This window comes from Pygoscelis adeliae, unplaced genomic scaffold (assembly GCF_000699105.1).
Source record: "Pygoscelis adeliae isolate BGI_AS28 unplaced genomic scaffold, ASM69910v1 Scaffold167, whole genome shotgun sequence".
NCBI classification, from domain to species: Eukaryota; Metazoa; Chordata; class Aves; order Sphenisciformes; family Spheniscidae; genus Pygoscelis; species Pygoscelis adeliae.
Window position 1 is genome coordinate 1779924 of NW_008825428.1, and position 22624 is coordinate 1802547.

The window sequence follows — 22624 nt, forward strand, 5'->3', positions numbered from 1 at the left end:
GATGGCTTTCGCTTCGACTACATCGACGACAGCGAGCTGGAGGGTCTGCCGGGCTTTCGGGAGATTGTGAACATGGGGGTGAAGGTGGATTACATCACTCCAGACTTCCCCAGCCTCTCCTACCCAAATTACTACACGCTGATGACGGGTGAGTACTTGCGTTTCTGTGCTGCGATGCTCCTTGGAGCTGCCAGCTCCCCGTGCCGGAGTGGAGGGCAGCTCCTCATGACTTTTTCCTTCAAAGATGATGCAAAAATAGCACAAGTCGTGCTTTCAGCTGGGAGTTTAAAAGCGCTGAGGCATTACAGCCCAGTATTGCTTGTCTGAAACCTGCTCTGAACTTGGAAACGCCACTTGGAGCTGATTTTTGAAGTTCCCCTTTGCTCTCCTGTGGTGCTGCTGTGTCCCTGTCTGCTGCCACCGCTGCAGCACAGCTGCCCAGGGCTCCCGGGTGGGAGCACTGATGGGGGCTGCTGCATATAGAAACATAAAAACGAGGGGGGAATGCACGGAGAACGAATACGGAGCCTGCTCACAGACTTGCCAGTTAATAAAAAGGCATGTGAACTGAGGGTGGCTAAGAGAAGAACTTATTTTCAGTCAGCAGGTCTGTTTTGGCAACTTCAGTGTTAAATTTCTTTTTAAACTTAACAGACTTTCTGCTTTCACAGATCCCTGTCTTAACATTGCCCTAAGTCTTTGTATCTGTAAGATAATCTAGAATAGCCAAATAGAAAGACATTAAGGATTTTCGCTTTTGCTCCCCTACACTTTCCCTTTTTCCGACTGCCCAGGAGAGGCTTTCAGAAAATTGGGAGGATAGTCATAATTTTCATGATGCTAATTTCCTTTTAATCTAAGCAGAGTGACACATGATTACAGTGACACTAGAAAGGTGCACAGAGTACAGCTGAGCCCTTCACATCAGAAAAAGACACCCTGGAAACAACATTTAAGTAAAAAAAACCCAAAAAACCAGAAAAGTTTTTCTGGAGTTTCTGATTGCATCTTTCTCCAGAGTTACTTAACAAACAAGATCTTACAGCTAACGAGGAGTGAGAAAATCTTGTCCTCTCCAAAGATATGTGGTATCTTCTGCTGTCCTCGGAACAATACAATGCCCAGCGGTCCACATACTGCTTGCTGGGAAAGCGAACAGATGCCATTGTAAGACAAAAATCTGACATCAGTTGTGCCCAGCTTGTTTTGAAACCGCTTAACCCCTTCCTCGCTCTCTTGGGAGAGGAACGCCTTTCTCTTGCTCGTCTCTGAACAGAAGAGTACAAAACCGTCACAGTTTTTTTTCATGACTTGGTGCAAATGCATGAATGCAGAGCAAATGTCACGACTGAAAATAGAGGTGTCACTCCACTGTGGACCTTGTTCTTTAGGTGTACGTAGGCAAACCGGCTTAACGCTTCATGTGTAAAAAGCCTTCAGATGAAGTTGTTAAAGAGAACAGGGAAAGCAACTGCTTTCTCTCCTTACCACATTTAATCATCGCTCCTATTAAATGCGTATGCGTAGAGTGAAGTCTATAATCAGCCTTTCGAGGAGTTTTGAAAACATCCTATTTTGTACTCGCAAAGGAGGAGTTTTGTTTTATATGATGAAACACCACTACTAGACTTTTCACATTTTTAGGGTACCAGAGTTTCTACACCCCAGCTTGAAGCAATGAGATAATCTGTGATACCAAACTCAACTCTTCTTGCAAATCTCCTGGCCTTCATGATGATGATCTCAATACAAATACAACTTCACTGCAAATAACAATTCACCTTCATAACACATGAGTCACAGCAGTGTTAAATAGGTCAGGAACCAACCAAGGACAAGTTTAGGTGATGAACGTGCCCAAAGGAAGATCAAAGACTGCACTTGAACCCTCAGGGTGTTAGTGGACCCCGTGGCTGTGTCTTGGCATGACAGCAGGTTAAATCCCATGGTTGCACTGTTCTTGCCCCCGATGCCATGGTGCAGTCTCCACAGAAAGCAGTTGTCACGTTTTAGGTGATGGTGGGGTTAGGAGCGCGGGGCACGTGGCAGACGTAGCGTTAGCTGTGTTCAGTCTGTGCACATTCGATTCGCAAAGCTGGCACAGCTTTTGGAAAAAACGCAGCATGGCAGGGTGACATGAGCATCGTGCCATAGTGACCTGCTTAGGGACTGGCAAGTTACCGTCTCCCCATTGCCGCTGTACAGGGGTGGGAAGGTTTACATCGCATCTCACCAGTCTTGCATCTCCTCGGTGGGGGTGGACATGACTGTAACTGGTTTTGCTTCCGTTTGCAACTGGGATGTGTGGGACTTAAATGTTACCACAGCTTCTTCTAGGAAATCAGGGACTACAAGGACAAGCTATTCTTCATGTCTTGTCCTACACGGCTGCTTGATGAGCTGTTAAGAAACTCACGTTTTAACCTCCAAATTGCCGTATTTTAGCATTTGTGAATGCGGTTTCGTAGTATATTGGCTTTTTCCAGCTAAATCAGCTTAAGAAATTTCTAGCCCCACCTGCACATTCCCACCCATGGCTTGTTCATTATATCCCACCACTTTTTCAGATAAACACTCCCATCCCTTCTTTCTCTGCTCGTTCACAAGGTCTCGTGGCCCCACATCCATTCAGGAGCCTACATGGCTGCCAGGTCTAGGACAGCGTGTGCATGAAAACGCTGCAGTTGGGGTGTGTTTCTCTCTTGCCTCTATCCATTCATGTGAGCAAGGCCTCTCCTTTCTGCGTACTGCCCTTCACCCCACATCCATGCAACCTTCATGACTCCGGAGAGGTTTAGTTGTTACAGAGGGAAGTTCTCCCTCATTTCAGTGGCTTTGGAGGAGGACAGTGGACTCTGCTCCTCAGACACCATCACCGTTGGGACAGGTCAGTCCCTGCAAATGTGAACTCATCTCCTCCTCCTGCCCAGACCTGCAGGCGGAGGTTATGGAGGTCAGCAGCATCTGCCCCACCGCATCTCAGTGCAGATGCCAAACTGCACCCATCGGCCCTGCCAGAAGGTAGCTTTCCTCTGCAACGGGCACCTAGCAAGCAATAGCACACAGCACAGCTGCCCGATTATCTGCAGGATCTTCTAGTCATTATATTTTACTGATTATTTCAAGAGGGCAGCTTAACTGAATTTAATATTCATCAGAAATAGCAAATTTACTGAGATTTTCAAAGCTATAACCAAATAGATGCAACCATAACTGATGACCAAGAGCCATGTATCTAAAAACAACTAACTAATGTATGCTAATGTGAAGCATACCCTGTTTTGCTGAGACTAGGTGCCAGGTGAAGCACAGATACAGTGGGAGGAATAGGGCCCAACCTAGGTAAACAAAACGGATAAATTTTGGAAGAGAAGCAGAGGGAGGTGACTTGCCCATGGTCACGCAGTGCTGCAGGGCGACGGCAGAGCTCTCCATGCGCCCCCCTCCTACTTAAATCTGCAGCTGCTGTTAACCTATAAGAAGATACTTGCTGGGGCTTCCCTGAGTGACACAGAAAGCCTCAGCCCAAAGCCTGGGGCCTGTCTAGAGGTCTTTTCCCTTCCTACAGCAATTATGAGAAAGAAAATCAGAGCATAGAAACAAGACGAATGCTAATGGTTTGGCTTCTTCATGTAAAGTCACCCAATGATTCAGAGCTCGGGGAGAAGCTCCAGTCTCCCTGTGAGCCAGGGCATGGCGTCATGACCTGCTATGACCTTGCTTGAAGAAGCACCAAACAACAGCCAAGTCACTGCTGGAGCAAAGGAATCTCGCTGACATGCAACCAAAGTTGTTTTGTTACAAAAATCTGGTGGTGTGCAAGGTAGCCCAAGAATGTACTGGCTTAAAATCTGACTCTTTGAAAAGCAATCTTCTCTAACAACTTCATTCATGCCATGTTTCTCAGTTTTGGCTTCCACAGTGACGTAAAGACTGGTTCGTGGGTGGTTGTGTTGTTTTCTGAGCTGCTAGGCTGAATCCTAGCTGGTGTCCTAGCCCTCCATGCTCCAGTTATGATATTGCAGTTGTTGACCTGAAAGGCGTAGCATAAAATGGCAAATTAGGTAAAAGGAGCTGGAAACACTTTCACGTGTGTTTGAGAGAGCTTTGCGGGGCTTGACGTGGGCTTGGCAAGGGAGGGAAGAAGGAGTCCAAATACGTGTATCCCAAAAGGCTCACTTAATCACACCATGTGCTGTTTGTTTTGCAAAGAAAGGAATTAAGACCACAAGCCACCTCAGGTTTTTATCCTGTAGGGAGCTTGTAATATTTCCCTTTCCCTGCCTTGGCCTGGCTCTGAAGGGAGCTCTCACGCCAAGCTAAATGGAAAGTCTGAGGTCTCCCCGTAACCGCTGCAAGCACGAGTTATTGCTTCAGAGCCCTTTGTGCCATATCTCTCAAGAAAAGCAGCTCACGCTGAGGAGTTTGTGTCTCCCTCACCTGCCAACCTGCAGGCGTTGGAGGACTGCTGGGGCACCCCTTGCACCCCAGCTCCCCTGAAGCCCCTCCCAGCTCAGGGCATGCGGAGGCCCCTCACTTTCCAGCCCCAACCAGCATAAACATGGGTGGACGGTATCACATCTGAGCTGGAAACTCAGGGAGGATTTATTTTCCAAGATCCTAACAATAAATGAGGTCTTTTCTGGCAGGTCTTCTGCGAGGATGCGCCAGCTGCCCGGTCAGCTGTGTGGCCCCGTATCCAAGAGCCATATTTCTCTTGGCCTCCATGGGAAGCGAAAGGAGTCTCTGCTTGCAGAGGTGGGTGGGGGCGTGGGGAACTGTTTGGAGAGGAGCCAGTGAGGGGCCTCCATGTCCCTCTTTGGACAGGACCTCATCTTAAATACTTGGCAGAGAGTCTGCGAGGTCCCATGAAGCTTGTGGGATGGAGGAGGAGGTCGAACAGAGGATGTTTCAAGTCTCCTGAACCCCAAGGTGAGGCCTGTAGTCTTTGCAGGGCTGTCCCACACTTGCCGTAGCTCAGCGACAGCATGTTTGAGGCTTCTCTAATATCCAGGGGGTGTGTGTGGTGTTTTCCCAGCCGCTGCGGCTCAGCCCTGCGTGTGCCATCGCCTTGTCTCCTGCGCGGCAGGAGGGAGAGGGGCAACACGGCAGAGGTCCCAGGGATGGGTGACAGTCAAGGTGTGCTCTGCCAGACTGAAGGTTTCACCCGTCTCCTCTGCTTCTACCATCCTTCCTCCAGCCCTCACCCTTGGTGTTGGCATACTTGACTGCTGAGGGGCTTTGGTGGATGATGCTGCGGTCTGATAAATAGCCAGTCTGCTTCTGTTTTCCCCTAAGCACACCAACTCTCGACGTACGCCGCACCCCATTTATTCCACGCTTTCTGGGAGCAAATGTCCTTTGGGCTCCTGTCCCTGGAGTCCCCTGGGGTCTGGCTGATGTGCACAGGGACTAGTACATTTATTGTTTGCTGCGAGAGGTCTCCTGGTTTACAGCACAGCATCTCCACTCTCCGTCCACTCAGTACCCAGAGGAAGCCCCATCTGGTGATGGCTCTAGCAGATGCCTCTTTTCTGCTGCCTGGTTAACGGTATCCAGACTGGTCCAGGAAAGGATGCTGACAATTTCTGTTTAGCAGTTAAGCAAGTTTTTAACTACATAAACAATACCTGTCTGAGGCATAAAAAATGGAGGGATAGGAGTACAACAGGGAAATTTATTATCAGTACACATGAACTGAAACTATCTCAACTTCACTGTCCAAGCTGAGAAAAAAGCCAGGAGGAGACAAAGGGCATGATGAGTGACAAGGGAATAGGATTTTTTCTGTTTGCTCCTCTTCTAACCACCACAAATGCCAGCAGCAGCAAGGATTTAAAAGATTCTGTTTGTGACATACAGTTTTTAAATAAATAGTCTCTTCTTTTTCTTGGATTCAGTAGCTTTCGGTTTCTAAAATTGTGTGTTGGGAAGCAAAAGAGCACGAAGTCTGTGGTAGTACTATTAACTGGCAGAGAAGGGGTACTGTCCTAGCAAGGACAGGCTGGAGAAGAGAGTGGGAACCAGGAGGGTTTTTCATTTTCATATTCTTCATCTCGCTTTGTTTACTCACCACCAGCAGGAAGGCTGCAATGCCAAGTGCCAAGATTTTTCTCTTTCACACATACACAAAGTGTTGTAAAAATCTGTGTTTGCTTTCTACCAGTTAAAAAAATGGAAACACTTTCGAAGTGGAGAACAGAAAGTTTTCTCTAACACAAGTTTGTATGCCACAAATCGAAGCACAGAGTTTCTTCCTTCTCACTAGCTACAACCTCACAGCTCACAACTAGTATGCCTGCTACCAGCTATTAGCAGCAGTAAGTGGACATTCACGTATCAAGGTATTTCTTTGCCCAGAGCTGAAGTCGCAGCGGATGAACAGAAAACTGACTGAGGCTCCTACCCTCTCTAATGGTGCAGGCAGCAGCTTTGCACATCGTTTTGTTCAGGCTGTCTATGGTGCTTGGAGCTGCGGTGCCCTCAAGCTGTACCCAGCTGTGGGTGGTCAGGGGTCCCAGTGTGGTCCCTCAGCCCACCGCTGCCATTCAATTCAGGAGATCAACCGACAGCTCGGAGCACCTGCTCTCTAGGGCCGCAAGACCTGCCTTCCCACGCAAGCAAGCATCCAAAACCTAAGTTGGATGCTTTGGAAGCAATTTGTGTGCACCCCAGGCCCGGCCCCATTATGCAAGCATTGAATTAAGAGTTTCACGCTCTTACTACATGAATCCCCTTCAGGAAAAAAAAAATGCTGTGTATAGCAGAGATTTTTCTGTGCCTTTTCATGTGATCCTACTTGGATTGCAAAGTCTCGCCTGACGTAGGCTAAGGTGTTTCTGCTTCGGATCTGTCTGGTATTGGAGGTCATAAAAAATTGGAAAGACGTTGCCAGCAAGCTCTTCTGGGAACATAAATTGTGCACATCTTGCAGGTACTGTTTTTGCTTGGGGGCCTGCAGATGGCAGGGCCGCTTTGCCCAGACCAGAGCTTCCCGTGCTCCACCCCCTCCCCCCCCCCTCATGACTTCTCATGAGCCCTGGTCTTCTAGCACACGGGTTTTGTTTTTTCCCTGAGGTCTTTCTTTTCAAAGCAGGGCAGATGAGACCCAGCAGGGGAAGAGCAGAGCAGGGCATATATCAAAGTGGGCAGAGCTGGGCCCTTCAGGATGCTTTGCTCACAGCAGGCTGGACTCAGTCCTTGGGGATGGCAGCACCACGATATCTGCTCTGGAGCGGGAATACGGCGCTTGTGACTTTAAAGTCCTGCTCTCTTCCTCCTCACGGCAGGCAGCATGAGCAGAGTATTTCCTAGGGCAAGTCATCCAGCAGGTCTCCAGGGGGGTTGGAAGTGGGGTGAGGAGCTGATAAATGAGCAGGTCTGGGTCAGCATTTAGGTGACTCTCCAAGCAAGGGATTAGTGGAGGAAAAACAGTGTGGGGAGGGAAAGAAGGGGAGAAAGGGAACTGCATGTCTCACTTCAGCTGTTAAAACCTACCTTATGTGTGTGCAGCTGTTTGCGTGGAGGAACTTAGCTCTTCCCCAGCCTATGTAGCCCCACGGCAGCCTGTGCTTGCATCTGCACTCCTGGCTCTTGTAACTTCCCGGGGAGTGGGGACATCATGGTGAGACATGGGAGGAAAGATCTCAACATAGCAGCAAGGCATGCATATAATATTACGTAGTACAGTACATTTAGCTAAATGCATGTGCTTATGTTCGTCATCAGGTGGATACCACGTGGGTACAGATTATGGCACCTTTGCTGCCTTGGCTGATATACACACCATGGGTTCTCTGGTAAATCTGATTTGCTCAGTGCAGAGATGGTTTAACTGTTTTGTTGCCCGATGCACCAGGTATAACATTGCGCATCTGCCACACGCTGCCTCTCATAAAAAAAAGATCATTGAGCGTCTCAGAAGAGCGTTTTCTCTTGTAGATTTAGACGCAGGTGGTCCCTGTACGATATATCGTGCCTACTGGTGATCCTACACACTGTCCCTGCAGTCAGGAAAAGACCACCAAAGAAAGAATAGGTCATTCCTGTAGCAAATGCTACAGGAGCACATGCTCTGGTTTCCAGATCTCACATACAGTCAGTGTAGGGCGCACAGTGCTCAGCGTTACTGTGCTGTTGTTGTGGGTGGCCAAGTGGCTGCATGTTTTGTTGGGGTTTTTTTAATTTCATCTTTGTTTTGCATAGATTCATTTGAATGCTGACAAAAGTGCCTGGAGACATGGGAATGTGCTTTAGACAAAGCCAATGCTGTAAGAAGTGTAGTGTCCAAGTAAGCTGTAGCACACAGACTTGCAAATGCTTTTGCTGGCTCTCTTCCAGAGGGATACAGCAGTTATCATATTCCTGGGAACTATACCCTCTTTGTTTTCCTCTGTTTCTTGAGGAAGGGGTGCTTTCTACTACAATTGCAGTGAGTTTAACTAATGACAACTGTATGCTGAAATTGCTTTTTGCGCTGTTTCTACTTCTGTAACTCTTAAGATAATGTTTGACTACAGAGGAAAGCTGCAGTAATGGAAGCAGTAATAAATTCAGCGTGTTATGGTGACTTTCTAATGCCATGTTGTTATTTTGATAATCATTAAAAAGGAGATCACCAAAGGTCATTTTCTCAGGATGGAGAAAATAACTTATAACAGGGGATGTAAAGAACTTGGGTTGTACAGGTGACTCAAAAGAAATTTGAGAAGTGACCTTAATTCTGTGTATGAGTGTCTCTGAGGGGGAGAAATGCCAGCTATCACAGGGCTTTTTAATCTAGTGAGCGAGGCACAGAATAGCCATGGTTGAAGATTAACAAAGGTCAAAAATAAAATTAGAGACCAGGCATACTTTTTGAACAGTGTTTACTGATAAATATTGGGATGAGCAACCCAAGGAAGAGATTGATTAGATGGGTATTGATGTCTTCCAAGGAGGTTCAGGGTCTTTCTGGGACACAGGCTTCAGGCAAGCAGACATGAATGGCTCCAGGCAGCATTAAATGGTCATGTCTTTTGGTCTGTCTGCGCATCTAATGTTCCCTTCTGTCCCTGTGAACCAGGGATGTCTGCAATGAAAATTGATGCGTTATAGTCTTCCAGGCCTCTTTTTCAATATAAAAAAGAGAGGTGGAGTCCATGGAAGAATGAACTTGTCTGATGTGGTGATCAGAAGAATACTGTCCTCTGTATTAGTGCACACAGTTAATTAAACTTCTCAACAATGCTACAATCTCTGTTCTGTTCCTTAAAGAGGTGGGCAAACTGACAGCAGACCTTAAATCCTGCGGGGAGCTCACATCATCAGCAGCTGGAGCTCATTGTTTCTGTATGAAGACTACACTGTACATCATACACATACATGACCTAACAGCTTCAGCACCCACCTGCAGGTTTCCTAGGGTGGCACCAGTTGCCTGATGGAAGTTTAGCAGGTTGATACATGCTCAGGAGTACGTGGACTTCAAGAAGCTGAAGAGATGGGGTTGTCCTCTAAGTAGAAAGGCTGCGTTTCTGGTGCACTATAGAGGCTTCCTTCTAACTCTTTTTAGACTTACAGAGAAGAAAGCACTTGGCAGCCTAAGGAGGACAGATTACTGCCCATCCAATCCACCAGTTTTCCTATAGTAAACCTGTTTGGTTTAATATAGTGAATAGTGACTGCCACAAATTGGGACTGCTTTTCTCTGCTGGGGAGGAGGAGGAGGAGGAAATGTTTTGCATAATTGAAATACTTCGTAGTAGGGAAGGAGAGTTCGAAATCCATTTCAAGGTCACATGTACCCAAAGTATACAGAGTCCTCTGCTCAAAATGATGCCTTTTCAAAACAAGCATACCAAGGTTATTTCAGTTCTGATCACCACGCTCAGTCTCACAATAATTAAAGCCTGTTATCTGGATCCTTGCAATATCGTGACTCACCAGCTAATGATGACACTGTCTCACACATGCATCAGTCGCTGCTTTTTAAGTCACGGAAATCGTGAACTCCCGGTACAACTTAATCTTCAACATTTCTTTTCCCATTTTTGTTAATTCACCTGCAGATTAACTCTTAAAATACCCTGTCTTCTCTTCTGACAATGACAAGAAGTGGAAGACATCTCTTGGCTATTATATACTAGTTTCTTGTAATATAAAGTTGCCCAAGGGCCCCCAAGATGCAGTAAGAGGGCTGAAAATGTCTGATGAAATGATTGCTGTCCCCACAACCAAGAACAAAGCGTGTTCATTTAAAAAAAAAACAACCTAACAATAACAGCAAAAAAAAGTAATATATAAAGGCTTTAGCCTAGTTTTTGCTTGTTTGCGGAAAAACAATGTGCCTTATGGATAAAGGAGAGGGGAAAAGCGAGTTTCCCAAACTTTATTCTATGTTTCCAGATCGTGCTTTTATCCCTTCCCGTTCACAGACTGCTTCCCGCAGCCCTCTGGGTCTGTGTGCTGGTGGGTACCTTATAATGGCCTCAGGCTTGGCAGATGTTGCGTGTGTGGAAGGAGCCAGGCGTCAGCCAAACATGTGGCACCCGCGCGGGCTGCCGCTGCCGTGGTTTGTGTGTGTGGACTGGGTATGGCACGTTAAGCAGGCCACGGGGTGCGGGATTTGTTTCTTCTGGCCTCAGCTGTCTAAAAGTTGGCTGTCTGAAGCTAAGCGAATGATGTGCTCTTTGTCTACAATTAACAGAGAGCAACATGCACCTCCAGAGGATAACTCCTCCCAGATACCTTAGACGCCTATCTTAGGATCACATGAATTGCTTTCTAGAGGTGCCTCTTCTCCTCCATTGACTGTGAAGGGAACACAGGTGGCTGACAAGCTTCAGCAACTAACTTTTAGGTGGCTGAACTGGGGGCTATAGAGAGCTACCTAGGAGACCTCAATGAAAGGTAACAGAGTCAAAAAGATCTTATGAGTGGTTGCAAGGTAAGAGGTCCCTGAGTCCAAACCAGGGCTTTTCAGCTGATTTTCTGGATGATCCAGTGGTAGCAGTGGTGGTGCTGGTGGCATCCTTCTGCTGGAGAACACCAATCTGATTGTGCTGTTTTTTTTCTCCACCCCCAAAGGTCGCCACTGTGAGGTCCATCAGATGATTGGAAACTACATGTGGGACCAAAAGACAAATGTATCTTTTGACATTGGTGTGACTAAAGAAAGCCTGCTGCCTCTCTGGTGGAATGGATCGGAGCCTTTGTGGGTCACAATGATGAAAGAAAAAAAGAACGTTTCCATGTACTACTGGCCAGGTTAGTATGTCAAAAATTGCTACCATCTTAACGGTGTATCTTTACATCTAAGCACTCCATATGCTGTAGGATGGCTCTTTAATACAGTTCTGAAATACAGACAAGAATTATGAGTGCTTTGCTAACCACTCATAGAAATGAATTATCATCTTTTCTTAGGCCATGATAATTTGCATATGCTTAGAAAGGAAAAGACTGAAGTGTCACTGAAGGCATCTTTCCACCAAACGTTACCTTCGGGGGGGCGCTGGCTTGCAGAGCATCCCCTCCTCCACCAACTGCTCCTTCCTCTTGCCCACCTGTAGCTTCTGCTGTGCTGAATGGGTGCTCCATGGCTGGTTCACGGAGCAACACGGTAGAGCATGTCACTGATCAAAGTTAAACAGTAACCATCCTCCCCCAATGCTTGTTTGGTTTTAACCTGGAAATTAGTAGCTGAGAGCTGAAGACGATCTACTCTGTGGGGACAGCAAAATCCAGCTGAAAGCAAAACATCCTTTGGTGAGCTGGAGTGAGCACTCTTGTCCTCCTTCATCATTAACTCAGCTGAGGTCCCAGTTGCTCTGAGTCTGAGCCATTCATCTGGAGGGACTTGGCCTTTCCGTTCCTCATTTGTTGGATATTGGACCACTGAAATCACTAGGGATGTATAATAATGAGTCTTTTTTAACAAATAGGAGTATACCCTTAGGCTGTCCATTTAGGGACCCACATGGAAATAAATGTTCCAGCTGTGCAGCCAGACCAAATCCCTTGCAAGGTACCCAGCTTCTCAACTTTTTGACCTTTTAACTCTGCTACCTAAGCAGTATGCAAATATCCTCATATGTGTAACTGCAGGCTGAAGGACCACATGTTAGAAGAGCTGTACTGAATACAGCCAGTGCCAGTGGGTAGGGCGGCAGCAGCTGACTCATGCTGCGGGCTCCCGGCCAGCTTGTCTTCTGCATCCCAACGCACGTGTGCCTGGTCACGGTCTTTCCATGCAATGTGGCTAATGGCGTCCCAGAAAAAAGGCCACAGTTCTCAGGAGAGGGAAGAAAGAGCAAACCAAGACGAAAAACATTGAAAAGCCATCCAGAGTCTTTCTACAGTACTGAAGAGCAGAAAGAACTGAGGGTGACACTATTGCCTTATGGACTCAAAGGCCCTCCGAGGGACTGGAATTGCAGACTAGATATAATGGTTTGGATCAGCCCTCAAAAAAAAACTTCTTATTGGAGATCACCCGAGTGACCTAACAGCAATGCAAATAGGAGCATATAGAAATTATACAAGAATGTAGAAATTCTAAAGATTTACAAAGACCTATTTCTATAGACTATTCATTTTTAACGTCTAATGTAACTGCACTGAACAGGTATAATTATGTACTGAGCAGATGTAACAGTCTACAGAGAGCTACTGAAATCCAAAAGAACAGTATCACTTTCCATTAAATGCCTTTGGATTTTACCTAGCTCTTTCATGTTGCCCTTTGAGCAGTGTCTCCCAGGAAGGAGAGTGTATACGTATGTATCCCTGTATACATATGTATACCCTTCGCACTTATCTGTCCATTATTTCCAGTGGAAAATTGCAAGGAATGACAGAGCCTCCCTTTTCCCAGTCCTTATGCTGCCAAGTGTATGCATTCTTACAACACAGAGGGGGAATTTTTTGCGTGGATCTGGTATTTGAGCCGTGGACTGTGACGTATACATCTGTCTGTCATTAATTATTTATCTGTGACAGACGACCTTTGGCAGTCATCAGTGCCTCAGTTCAGCAAACGCTTAAGCACATGCTTATTTTAAGGGTGTTCATGGTCTCAGAGGACACATCGGCCATACAGGGTCAGGCACAGGGCAGGAAGCGGGGTGAAATGTAGAACTATTGAACGAAAACACAGGACAGTTGGGCTGCAGTAGGACTCCAGGTGTAACTGGAGTAAACAGAAGTCACCCTAAATGCAATAGTATTTATTACATTTTCCCTATATGATTTTTTTGAACTGTTTTCTAGTTCCATAGTAAGGGTGTAATCCTTACTTCTAGATTTATTATTTTAAAGCTTTAATTCTTTAAAGGGTGTTTGACTGGGGAGCGATGCCAAACAAAATGAAAGAAAAAATAAGGGTTTAATAACCAAGGTGGGTGAAGGTCCCACAGACGTTTGCACTGAGTATGATCTGCTATTAGTGATTAACTTTCCAGCCTGAGGATATACTGCTGCTTAGTAATGAATCTTGCAAATCTGATAAAGATCCGAACAGGAAAAGTTTGGGAAACTGCTAATAGGAACAGCAATGTTCAGCCAAATTCATCACACTTTGTTCTGGAAGATGCTATTTTCTCTCTAGCCAGCAGTGAAGACAAATGAGACTGATCAAACGTAGCAGAAACGCATTGCGAATGCCAGCAAGCTAATTCCCAGGGTTAACTTACACCACTGCCATTTCCTCCTCAGAGCCAGTTCCAAGCTTTGCAAAGTCTGAACCCAAAATCTGCCGCTTGGTATTCTTCCCTGTGTTCCTCTCTCATGCGTAGTCAGTGCTTAAAGGAAGAAAATCCAGACCCCAGCGAAGAGGGACACAGAGCAGGAGGGCTGTCGGATACGAACACCCATCCTTCACAGCATTATCTGTGAGCCCAACATAAACACAGCAAAGACAACTCATGGGCAGAATTCATCTGGGCTCTCCTGCCTCTAGAAGCAGAGGAGCCAAAATACCAGCGCGCCAGGAGTCCCAACCACCGCTTCTGCCAAAATATAAGCACTTGGCTTGTAGGAACATTTTTCTCCTTTCTTCATGGTGTTTATTAGGCAGTTTCTGCTCTTCAAGAATTCCTGGGGAAAAAGTCATGTATCCTCTGACTGTTTGATTGCTAAATAGAACACAACAGCTAACACCGTATGTGGGGTGAAATGTGTAGCCTCACGCCCAGGTCGCCTGTCTGAAGCACTGCCGCTCCAGCGGATGGAGAGACCCCAGAGGAGTGTGAGTGCATCGTGGTGGTACCACCAAAGTCAAAGCTTTATAGCACTCCTCATGACCAGCCCGGTGGGTGATGTCACCCCAGACCCTCAAACTCCTTCATCTTCCAGCAGCCTATGCAACTGCTTCAGCTGAAGTGCAGTGACATCTTTTCTAAACACTGAACTGAGAGAAAGGGGAAAAAAAAGACTCTAAACCCAACTTTTTGCCATTTAAACACAACATTTACCTGACCATGGAGCTAGTCTGGAAAGTTTTCAAAACCTTCTGTTATGACATGAAGTGTCCGACTGTTAAATCAATATTTAGAAAGGCAATTTAAAGCTGGCAGAGGTTCAGGTTTCCATGTTAGACAGATAAAGAGGAGCCTATATTATCACTGTGAAAGAAGTCCTTATTCCTGCTCCAGTAGTTCAGGTTTTTAAATAAAGGTTTAGCGTCATACAAAACTGTGCAGAAAGGTATCTAACATTACATCTTAGTAAATACAGCTCATCCATTTGTAGTTCAACCAAGAAAAACTTAACATTCCCTTTGTCTGGCTCCAAATCTCCTTAAATTTCCTTTCCCATAATATTTAAATGAGAAAATTTACCATCTGTCCTGGCCTCTACCAAAATGAAATTTAAATATTAAAGGGTCTTCATGGCCAGTATTTTGGAATTGTAACAAGCCTTAACATCAAAAATCCAATTTTAAGTTCTGTTCATCACAGAGGCTAAAAAAAAAAAAGAAAAAGGAAGCTCTTGGTATCTAAGCAGCATGAATTTTCAGGGTTACTGCCAATGAACTGCACACTTGAAGACCAATATTTAGTGGCCAAAAAGATTTCTAATTGCTGTTGCCTCTGTAGTTTTTTATGTCATGCTCATCATCTGGCAGTCTAGAAATAGCAAAGATATCTGAGCAACTAAAATATCCCATATCCCCAAGAGGTTAATTCTTCCAGTTAAAATTATCTCGTGAGTAATTCTGAGGAACGTTATCTGAGAAAATTATAATCTGATGTCAGTATCTGAAGAGGAAAAAAGAGGCAAAATCATCGTATTAGTCATTGGCTATGAGCAATCATCCACCTGAACTAAAATACTAGGCATTTCCAACATGTTTCCAAACACATCCTTAACTTCTTGCCTGGCTTTGGAGCCAATCTTTTCCCAGACTCAAGTGTCAAAGGAGAAATTGGCTCTGAAGTTCCAGTTCAGTCCTGAAATACTAGCAAAGCCCACAGAGGACTACTGCATCACCTCTAGTACCCGAGGTAGCCGAAAGCCCGTGTATTGCTGCTGGTAGCACCCAGGACATCATGGAAAAGACTGAAGCTGCACGCCCTCAGGGCAGGGGGCAAGGGCTCCTGCTTCCTGGAGATGACTTCAGGTCATTCATGGAACACATTTTTTTGATGATTTGGGTACGTAGCAGCTGGGACCTGTCTCTGTTGCACAATGTAATTTCTTGAAGGTGCTGTGTACAGGTGTATAGAAGTTTTACTGTGGGACGGTATGGAGAGTCAGTTCTTCTCAAGTAGTTGGCAGGCTGTTCATCCAGGTTGCAGATTACTTTCGTGGTGGAGAGATAAACACTAAAGTATCTCCATGCAGAAAGGGGAGGATTAAGTCATATAAGCTTGGGGCAACAGGGGAAGAACAAAAAGTGAGCACCATCACACACTCCCACAATTTTTATCAAAACAAATATTAGCTAGAGGTTCAAAATTATGTAAATATGTTTTTACAGAAAAGTGAATTAGTTGACTACATTTTCTGTTTATTATTGCAAATAATTAATTCTTACAAACGATTAATCATAATAGATGGGGTCCCTTGAAACACACAAAGAATGTGGAGACCTGGGAGATGCTACCATGGACCACTGGGTGAAAAGACTGCATCTGTCATGTGTGCTAGGGCTCTTTAACTTTTGGAAAAGGTAACCTACATCTGACTTATCTGGCTTTCTGCAAATCAGTGAAGATTTTCTAAAATTTCCTAGGCTTAAATATTTAAGTTTTTCTAACCTTTCATGGTACTCCTGAGAAGTCTCTATCAGAAGTCTCTTAGCCAGCTTAGCCTGCAAGCGGTGTGCTTTTCCCGGTGTCCCAGTACTGCACCTCAGCGATGTGAGCTCACGCGGGCTGAGATGCAAGACACTGACAAATTCTCTTTACTGAGTGTCCCAGTAAGCAAACCGCTGTAAATCATCTCTGAAAGTAGCTCTGCTTGCTCTAGTGCCCTCTCTGTACTTACACCTCCTGTGCAACCTTCTTCTCCCCCAGGCAATGAGTCAACTTACGACAGTCCTTAATGCCTATTCCTTTCATCCCAAAGGAGAAGCAAAGGGACCCAAATGTAGGCAGATTCAGGCTATGGCTTAGAGTGGCCTTTTTGACTTGGCTGTATTGCTGTATACAGAGGCCATTTTGCAAAAGCTCTCTTTTTTTTTTCCCCTTATGCCCCAGGAATACACCAGAAAATGCCTAACTGTGATGGGAGGACTCTGGGGCTCTCGAAAGATAATTTGCATGAATCCAGTGTTTCCGAAAGCACACTTCTTTTAAATATTAATGTTATTCAGCAGCATAGTAACCAGAGAGCAAAAGGGCAAAAAAACCCCACAAAAACATGTTTTGTGTGTTCAGGGCCATGTTCTCCTGTAGGATTTGTTGCCATAAATTTCTGGGCCACAGAACAGACTGTATTTTGCAAGGAAGGCTGCAAGTTACCAAGAGAATTAATTGGTTTATACTGTTTTAATAAGACCTCCTGGGAAACAGATTTAATAGTGGAGTGCCAGTATCACATAATAAAATATGGTTTATAGAGGATATTACGACGTAAGATACAGCGTGTCTAACTGGAAAGTATTTGCTGAACTTTCAGGGAACAATATCTAAATCTATTATGTTGGAAGCCTGGAACTGAGGCTATGTGGCCGCAGTAGTTAAAATTAAAACAAGCTAGCGATTTAGGTGGAAACCATCTGCCGTGAGGGAATCAAGAGTTTTATTGTGGCAAGGTCACACAGAGACCTTCCTTTTAGAGAGGGAAATAAAAGGATCCAATGTACAGTTTGCTACAAGCGCTCGTCAAACCAGCCTCTCTCCCCTTTTCCCTTCCCAACCACAAGGTTTCCTGCAGGGAAGGTGTAAGGTAAGTAATGCCACAGGGAATTTACAAACCTGAACTTGGACCCCACGGTGTGGGGTCTGTGGTCAAGGTGAAACAGCAGAGCTTACCACATTTTTTGCTCGTAGGTTGTGAGGTCGAAATCCTTGGAGTCAGACCAAGTTATTGCCGCGAGTACTTCAGCGTCCCAACAGACAAAAACTTTGCGGATGCCATCAGCGATGCTCTCGAGTCTTTGCGGTACGTCACTAGACTTCTGCAGTGTGGGGTTTCCTCTCTCAGGGACGAGTATTTGGGTTTACTGTCAGCCGTGCTCTAGGGAGATATTCAGGATTGGCTCCCAGATAGGAAGATGGGAGCCGAGACTACTTTATACTACTGTCATAGAAACAGGCTCATAACAGAAATAGGCCCTTACATTAAGATCGGAGGGAAAGATGTGCTCCTCTTTTCATGTGTAGGCTACAACACAGAGGAGACATCCTGACTTACTATTTTTAATTTGCTGACAACTTCAAGATCAGTCTGTGAGTATCTGTTCACTGACCTGCAAACATTTCAGACTTTGAAATGTTTGGATTTAGGGAGAGCTCCTGGGAATTTGGAAATTCTGAAATTCAGCTCTGGTCACTTGTTTACGAGACCAATGCTTTGGCTCTTTCTGCATTTTAGAACATCTCAGGCACAAGGATTTTGGAGCAGGCATTCATTTTGTGCAAATACGAGTATAGAACAGAATAGAACAGAATAGTTCACTTGGAAGGGACTTACAACGATCATCTAGCCCAACTGATGGAAATGATGGGAATATATCTCTCAGGCAACTCCTAGGAAAAACGTATGCTCCACACCCAGCTTTCCACCCAGAGTTCCACCATCTCTCATCCAAACATTAACAAGGGACAATTCGACATAGGCTGTAAAATCAGGGAAGATTGCACCGCCACGTGTGGAGCCAATGCCTTACCTTAGCTATAACTAAGCCTCCTCTTTTAAAACCTTGTTGGTTCCATAATTCATCCAATCTTATGATACACTTCTACTTTACTACTTGCAAACTGCGATAGCGATTTGAATCTGAAAAGTTTCGTATTCAGATGCTGAGTGTCGATTGTCCTTGAAATAAAGGCTCCAAAATTGTGAGTGCTGCTGGAGATGTTGCTCCCAGTTGCACACTGGGTCCTGCTGCGCAGATGCTCACAAATCACAGTGTCGTTTACAGCATGGGGCTTAGAGAGACGCTGTCTCAGAATATGTGAGACATTTGATCCTGAAATTATTTAGCTTAGATTTTAAGAAAGCTATCTGCATGTGACATGAGGAGGTCATATGTGCCATAGGAGGCCTTCTGGAGCTTCTGTGACACTTTTAATTCAGTGAATGACAAAGGGAATGGAAAACTGAATACAGACACCAGCTCTGACTTCTTGTGGAAACTCAGAATTACCACAGAAAGCTTTTTGGTTGGGTATCATTTGAGGATGGGTCAAGATACGCTTGAAGCTTCCTGCCTGGTTTCTATGAAGCAAGGTGCATAAGGCTGCTCAGGACCGTTTGCAGCTTTGTAATTGTGAAAGTGATTAAAAGCAAGGCACAAACTGTTAAAAGCTCCAGCCCTTCAAGCTGGTCTTTTGGGTAGCTGGAGCCCATTGAAAACGTTTCAATAGCTAATTCACCCCGAGTCACAAGGCTGCTTGCTGCTGCCTTTGGTGGAAGAGAAGAAAAGGGCAGGGACACAACGGTGTCGGTGGGGCAGCTCGCAAGAGGTGAAAGCTGGTGATTTCAAGAAAAGAGCAAATCCCTGCCACCACAATGTCTGCCGTAAACACCACCTACAGCCTGCTAAAGAGCCCAAATCCTACAGATCATCCCGGAGCTGCGGGAGGTCCAGTCTCTGGTGGCCATTTACACACCACCCCTCTTGAATTTCTGCCTGGGTTCCTTTTCTTTAAACTAAGTGCCCTGTCTGCAGCAAGGCAGGAAAGAGGAAAAAGGAACGATCGTCAATAGAATTAATAATAAGTTGTGGGTGTAAATACTGCAGGGACTTACAGTAAGAAAGGAGGGTAGAGAATGAACAGATTAAAAATCAGGTAGGTTTTCCTTATCCTTTCTCTCATTCATCCTCTTTGTTTAGTCCTTTAAAATTTAGCAAACAATTTTTAGTGCTGCTGGGCCAGCCCATAAGCAGTAAAGCCTCTGAAATGCCTTTGTCGTAGGCGTACTCATTTAGCAGGAGTTAGCATCTCTGAGTAGAAAGAGTCTTGAGCTGCAATTTATCATCATCCACATCTTTTGCAAGAACTTCTGGCTCTTGAAGCTGTTCAAAGGCTGGCAAATCCAGCCTGTTTCCTTGCCACACCCCAACTAATTGAAAACGCCCATTAAGCTGAGGCTGGCACTAGCTATATGTGAGAAAACAGCCTGTGGCAAGGGCAGCCTGTCGCCTGGAGCAGTGCCATGCTCAGTTGCCCTAATGGCAGGTATTAGTGGTTAAGGAACTGCACTTATGCTCCCACCATTAGCAAACCTTACAGGGACTTCAGGGTAGAGAGAGTAAGCCCTTTATTGTGGCATGGTTCCCTAGGGGTTAACTTTAGTTTGGGCACGGGAACGTCCTGACCCATCTTAACTTCACCAGGGTGGAAGGGAGTTTTATCAATGCCCTCTGCAAGGGCAGGAGTACCTAACTCATCAGGGAGCCACTGAGCTCCTCTTGCAACCAAAGGAAACCATTCTTCAGGAGTGTTCTCCAGTCTCTTCAAACAGGTGCTCTGAGACCATTATTTAGACCAAAAATATTCAAAATTAAGTCAAGCACCCATTTTTGGCAAGCAAAACTAAAACCTCCCTTATGTCTTTTCCACAGCTGTAATTTAAGGGCTGTTGTAATCTACCTACCTTCCTGGACAGGTGTCATGAAGTTTGCGCGGTACTTGCAAAGTGTGTTGATAAAATATAAAACCCTTTTTGGTGTTGCCATCAATGCTGTCCAGCTTTCTTCAGCAAACTTTCCTTAGCCATTTCTTTTGAAAGTTACTGGTGATGAGAGAAGACAGGACTAACACACAGTTAGAAAGACAGATTTCTTCTCCCGTGCAAGCCATGATCAGAGATGCCTAGTTTTCTTAGGAAAACAGGCAAAAAATGGAAACAAAGTCAAACTCAATCTTACAAGCTCTGGATGTGCTGTACCAAATCCTGCAACTCCTAAGCATGCCGCATAACTGGAGCCTGTCCCATTGAAGTCATGTGCAAAGTTGAACGTTCATCCTTACAGCACTGAGCCCTCACTGAGAAATCTCACCACAGCCTAAATAAGACCACTTGTTTTATGCAATAAATCTCTTTCTTAGCGTCTATCTTGATCGAAATGATCATTTAGTTACAGGTGAGAAGACACAAAGCAGTCTAAGTAGCTAATTAATACAGGCACTGCAGCAGAAGAAAACTGTTTCAGTAGGTTCAATGAGTGTGTACGCAACATAGAAATTACAGGGTTAATTTTTAGAAATTAATTTATGCCTAATGCAGATGGAAAGTAATGCTTAAAATGAAGTTGGGGGGAGGGAAGGGCTGCTTCATTTGAATGATTTTAAAATCATGAAGAGTGAGAAAGAACACTGTTCTGCAGGGCCAGCAGCAGAGAAATTCCCATCATAGCAGAGACCTTCAGCTTCCTACAGGACTGCTCCTCTGAGGCCTTCAGCAAACTTACAAATGCAAATGACAGACCCCAATTCATTCATTCAGTCCCTCACCTCTCATTTTTTCTCTTCTGTCTCACTCATTCCACCAGGCTACTCAGGTGTCTTTAATCAGAGAAGCTGGTCCTGTCAGGACATCACACGAAGTCTTTTTGTAGGGATCTTGATCTGAGAGCATGGATTATGGATGGCACACCCTGTCATATATTAAGTACAGTAGGAAAAGACTGGGTTTGAACTTCATGAGCATAGATTTGCGACTTTATCCACATGACTGCTCTCAGGGAGCTTTATAGTGAACTGTAAAGTGGTCACGAAAATGTAATTAAGCACCGATGTATGTGCAATCCCCACTAATTAGGCTGAGGGCATTCAGTGAAGAAACGTGTGATCAGCTAAACTTGTGCAACTCTGAGATTACCTTAGTTTCCCTTTGGTCATATTTCTGAATAAAAACCCCATCTAAAATCTCACCCCAATTCATACCACCCGGGATTTTGCAAGGTCATGGAAGAGCCCATCCTAAGTTGACCTCCGTAGTTTAGAAGACCTCACACAGGAGAAAGCCAGAAGTGCCAAACTTTAATTAAAGCTCATTTGACTGGCAATTCCCACAATCCTTTTAATAAGGGCATTCAGCACAGAAATTAGTATTTCTTCTGGGTCTTTCCTTGTCATTAAAGGAAAAGCCAGCTTCCTAATTCGAAGAGGTAGTAGAGGGCTGCCAGGCCAGCCTGTGCTTGCACATGGCAGTCTCTACCTGGCACCTCCGATGGGAGTCTCAAGCAAACTCAGGAGACTCTGGGCATGAATTAACGAGCCCAGCCGTGTGACAGCAGGTAAGAAAGTGCAGGCTGAAAGCAGAAAATGGGGTTTTGTGGCTCTATGTGCCGGTGAGGACAATAATGCCGGCAGCCAGGAGGTCTCCATGTACGTCAGCCTCTCACTCCTTCCCCTCCCTCCCACCCCCAGCAACGGCAGCGCCGAGATGGCTGCTGTGTACTACGAGCGCATCGATGTGGAAGGCCACCACTACGGCCCTTCGTCCCAGCAGCGGAAGAATGCTTTGAAAGAGGTGGACAAAGCCTTGAGCAACATGATCACGCTCATCAAGGTGAGTGGCGTCCAAAAACCCAGCTCCTGGGTGCATTTGGAAAAGGCTTTTAAAACTGCTCTTTGTGGCACTGCCGAGAGCCCATTTAATGCCTGTTAATTGGATGTGCTGGCTGTAAACTTTTATTTCCTGAGAAACAGAGGCTACCGAGATCACGTGGAAGTCAAGGAACCATTCCCCTGATTTTTATTTTCGTTGATGGCATTATAATCCTCCTAGTGGATTATTATACCGATAGCCCCGGGAAGCCATAAACCAATATACATGTTGCTCTGTTTATAACTTGTGTTGCCAGCTGGGCTTTATAGTAGGCGAACGAATCAAAACCGCTTGCTTCCTAAGGTTTGTGGAATCAGACAATTAACTTTTATAGCAGTTTTTATGGCACCATTCAGAACTCTGTACTTGAAACTTTGTTTTAAAAAACATTATCTAAATGATTTTGCAGTGAGAA

The 22624-nt window shown here is 45.3% G+C and overlaps 1 protein-coding gene across 1 annotated transcript in view; it reads left to right on the forward strand.

Annotated features, from left to right (window-relative positions):
• Window positions 1-22624, forward strand: part of ENPP6 (ectonucleotide pyrophosphatase/phosphodiesterase 6) — a gene marked incomplete at its 5' end in the record, with an annotated part of 31838 nt that continues 9214 nt past the window's right edge. The window contains 4 exons of the mRNA XM_009330722.1: window positions 1-148; window positions 11068-11247; window positions 17478-17589; window positions 22029-22170. Coding sequence (XP_009328997.1) covers window positions 1-148; window positions 11068-11247; window positions 17478-17589; window positions 22029-22170 — 582 coding nt within the window. The remainder of the gene's footprint in view (window positions 149-11067; window positions 11248-17477; window positions 17590-22028; window positions 22171-22624) is intronic.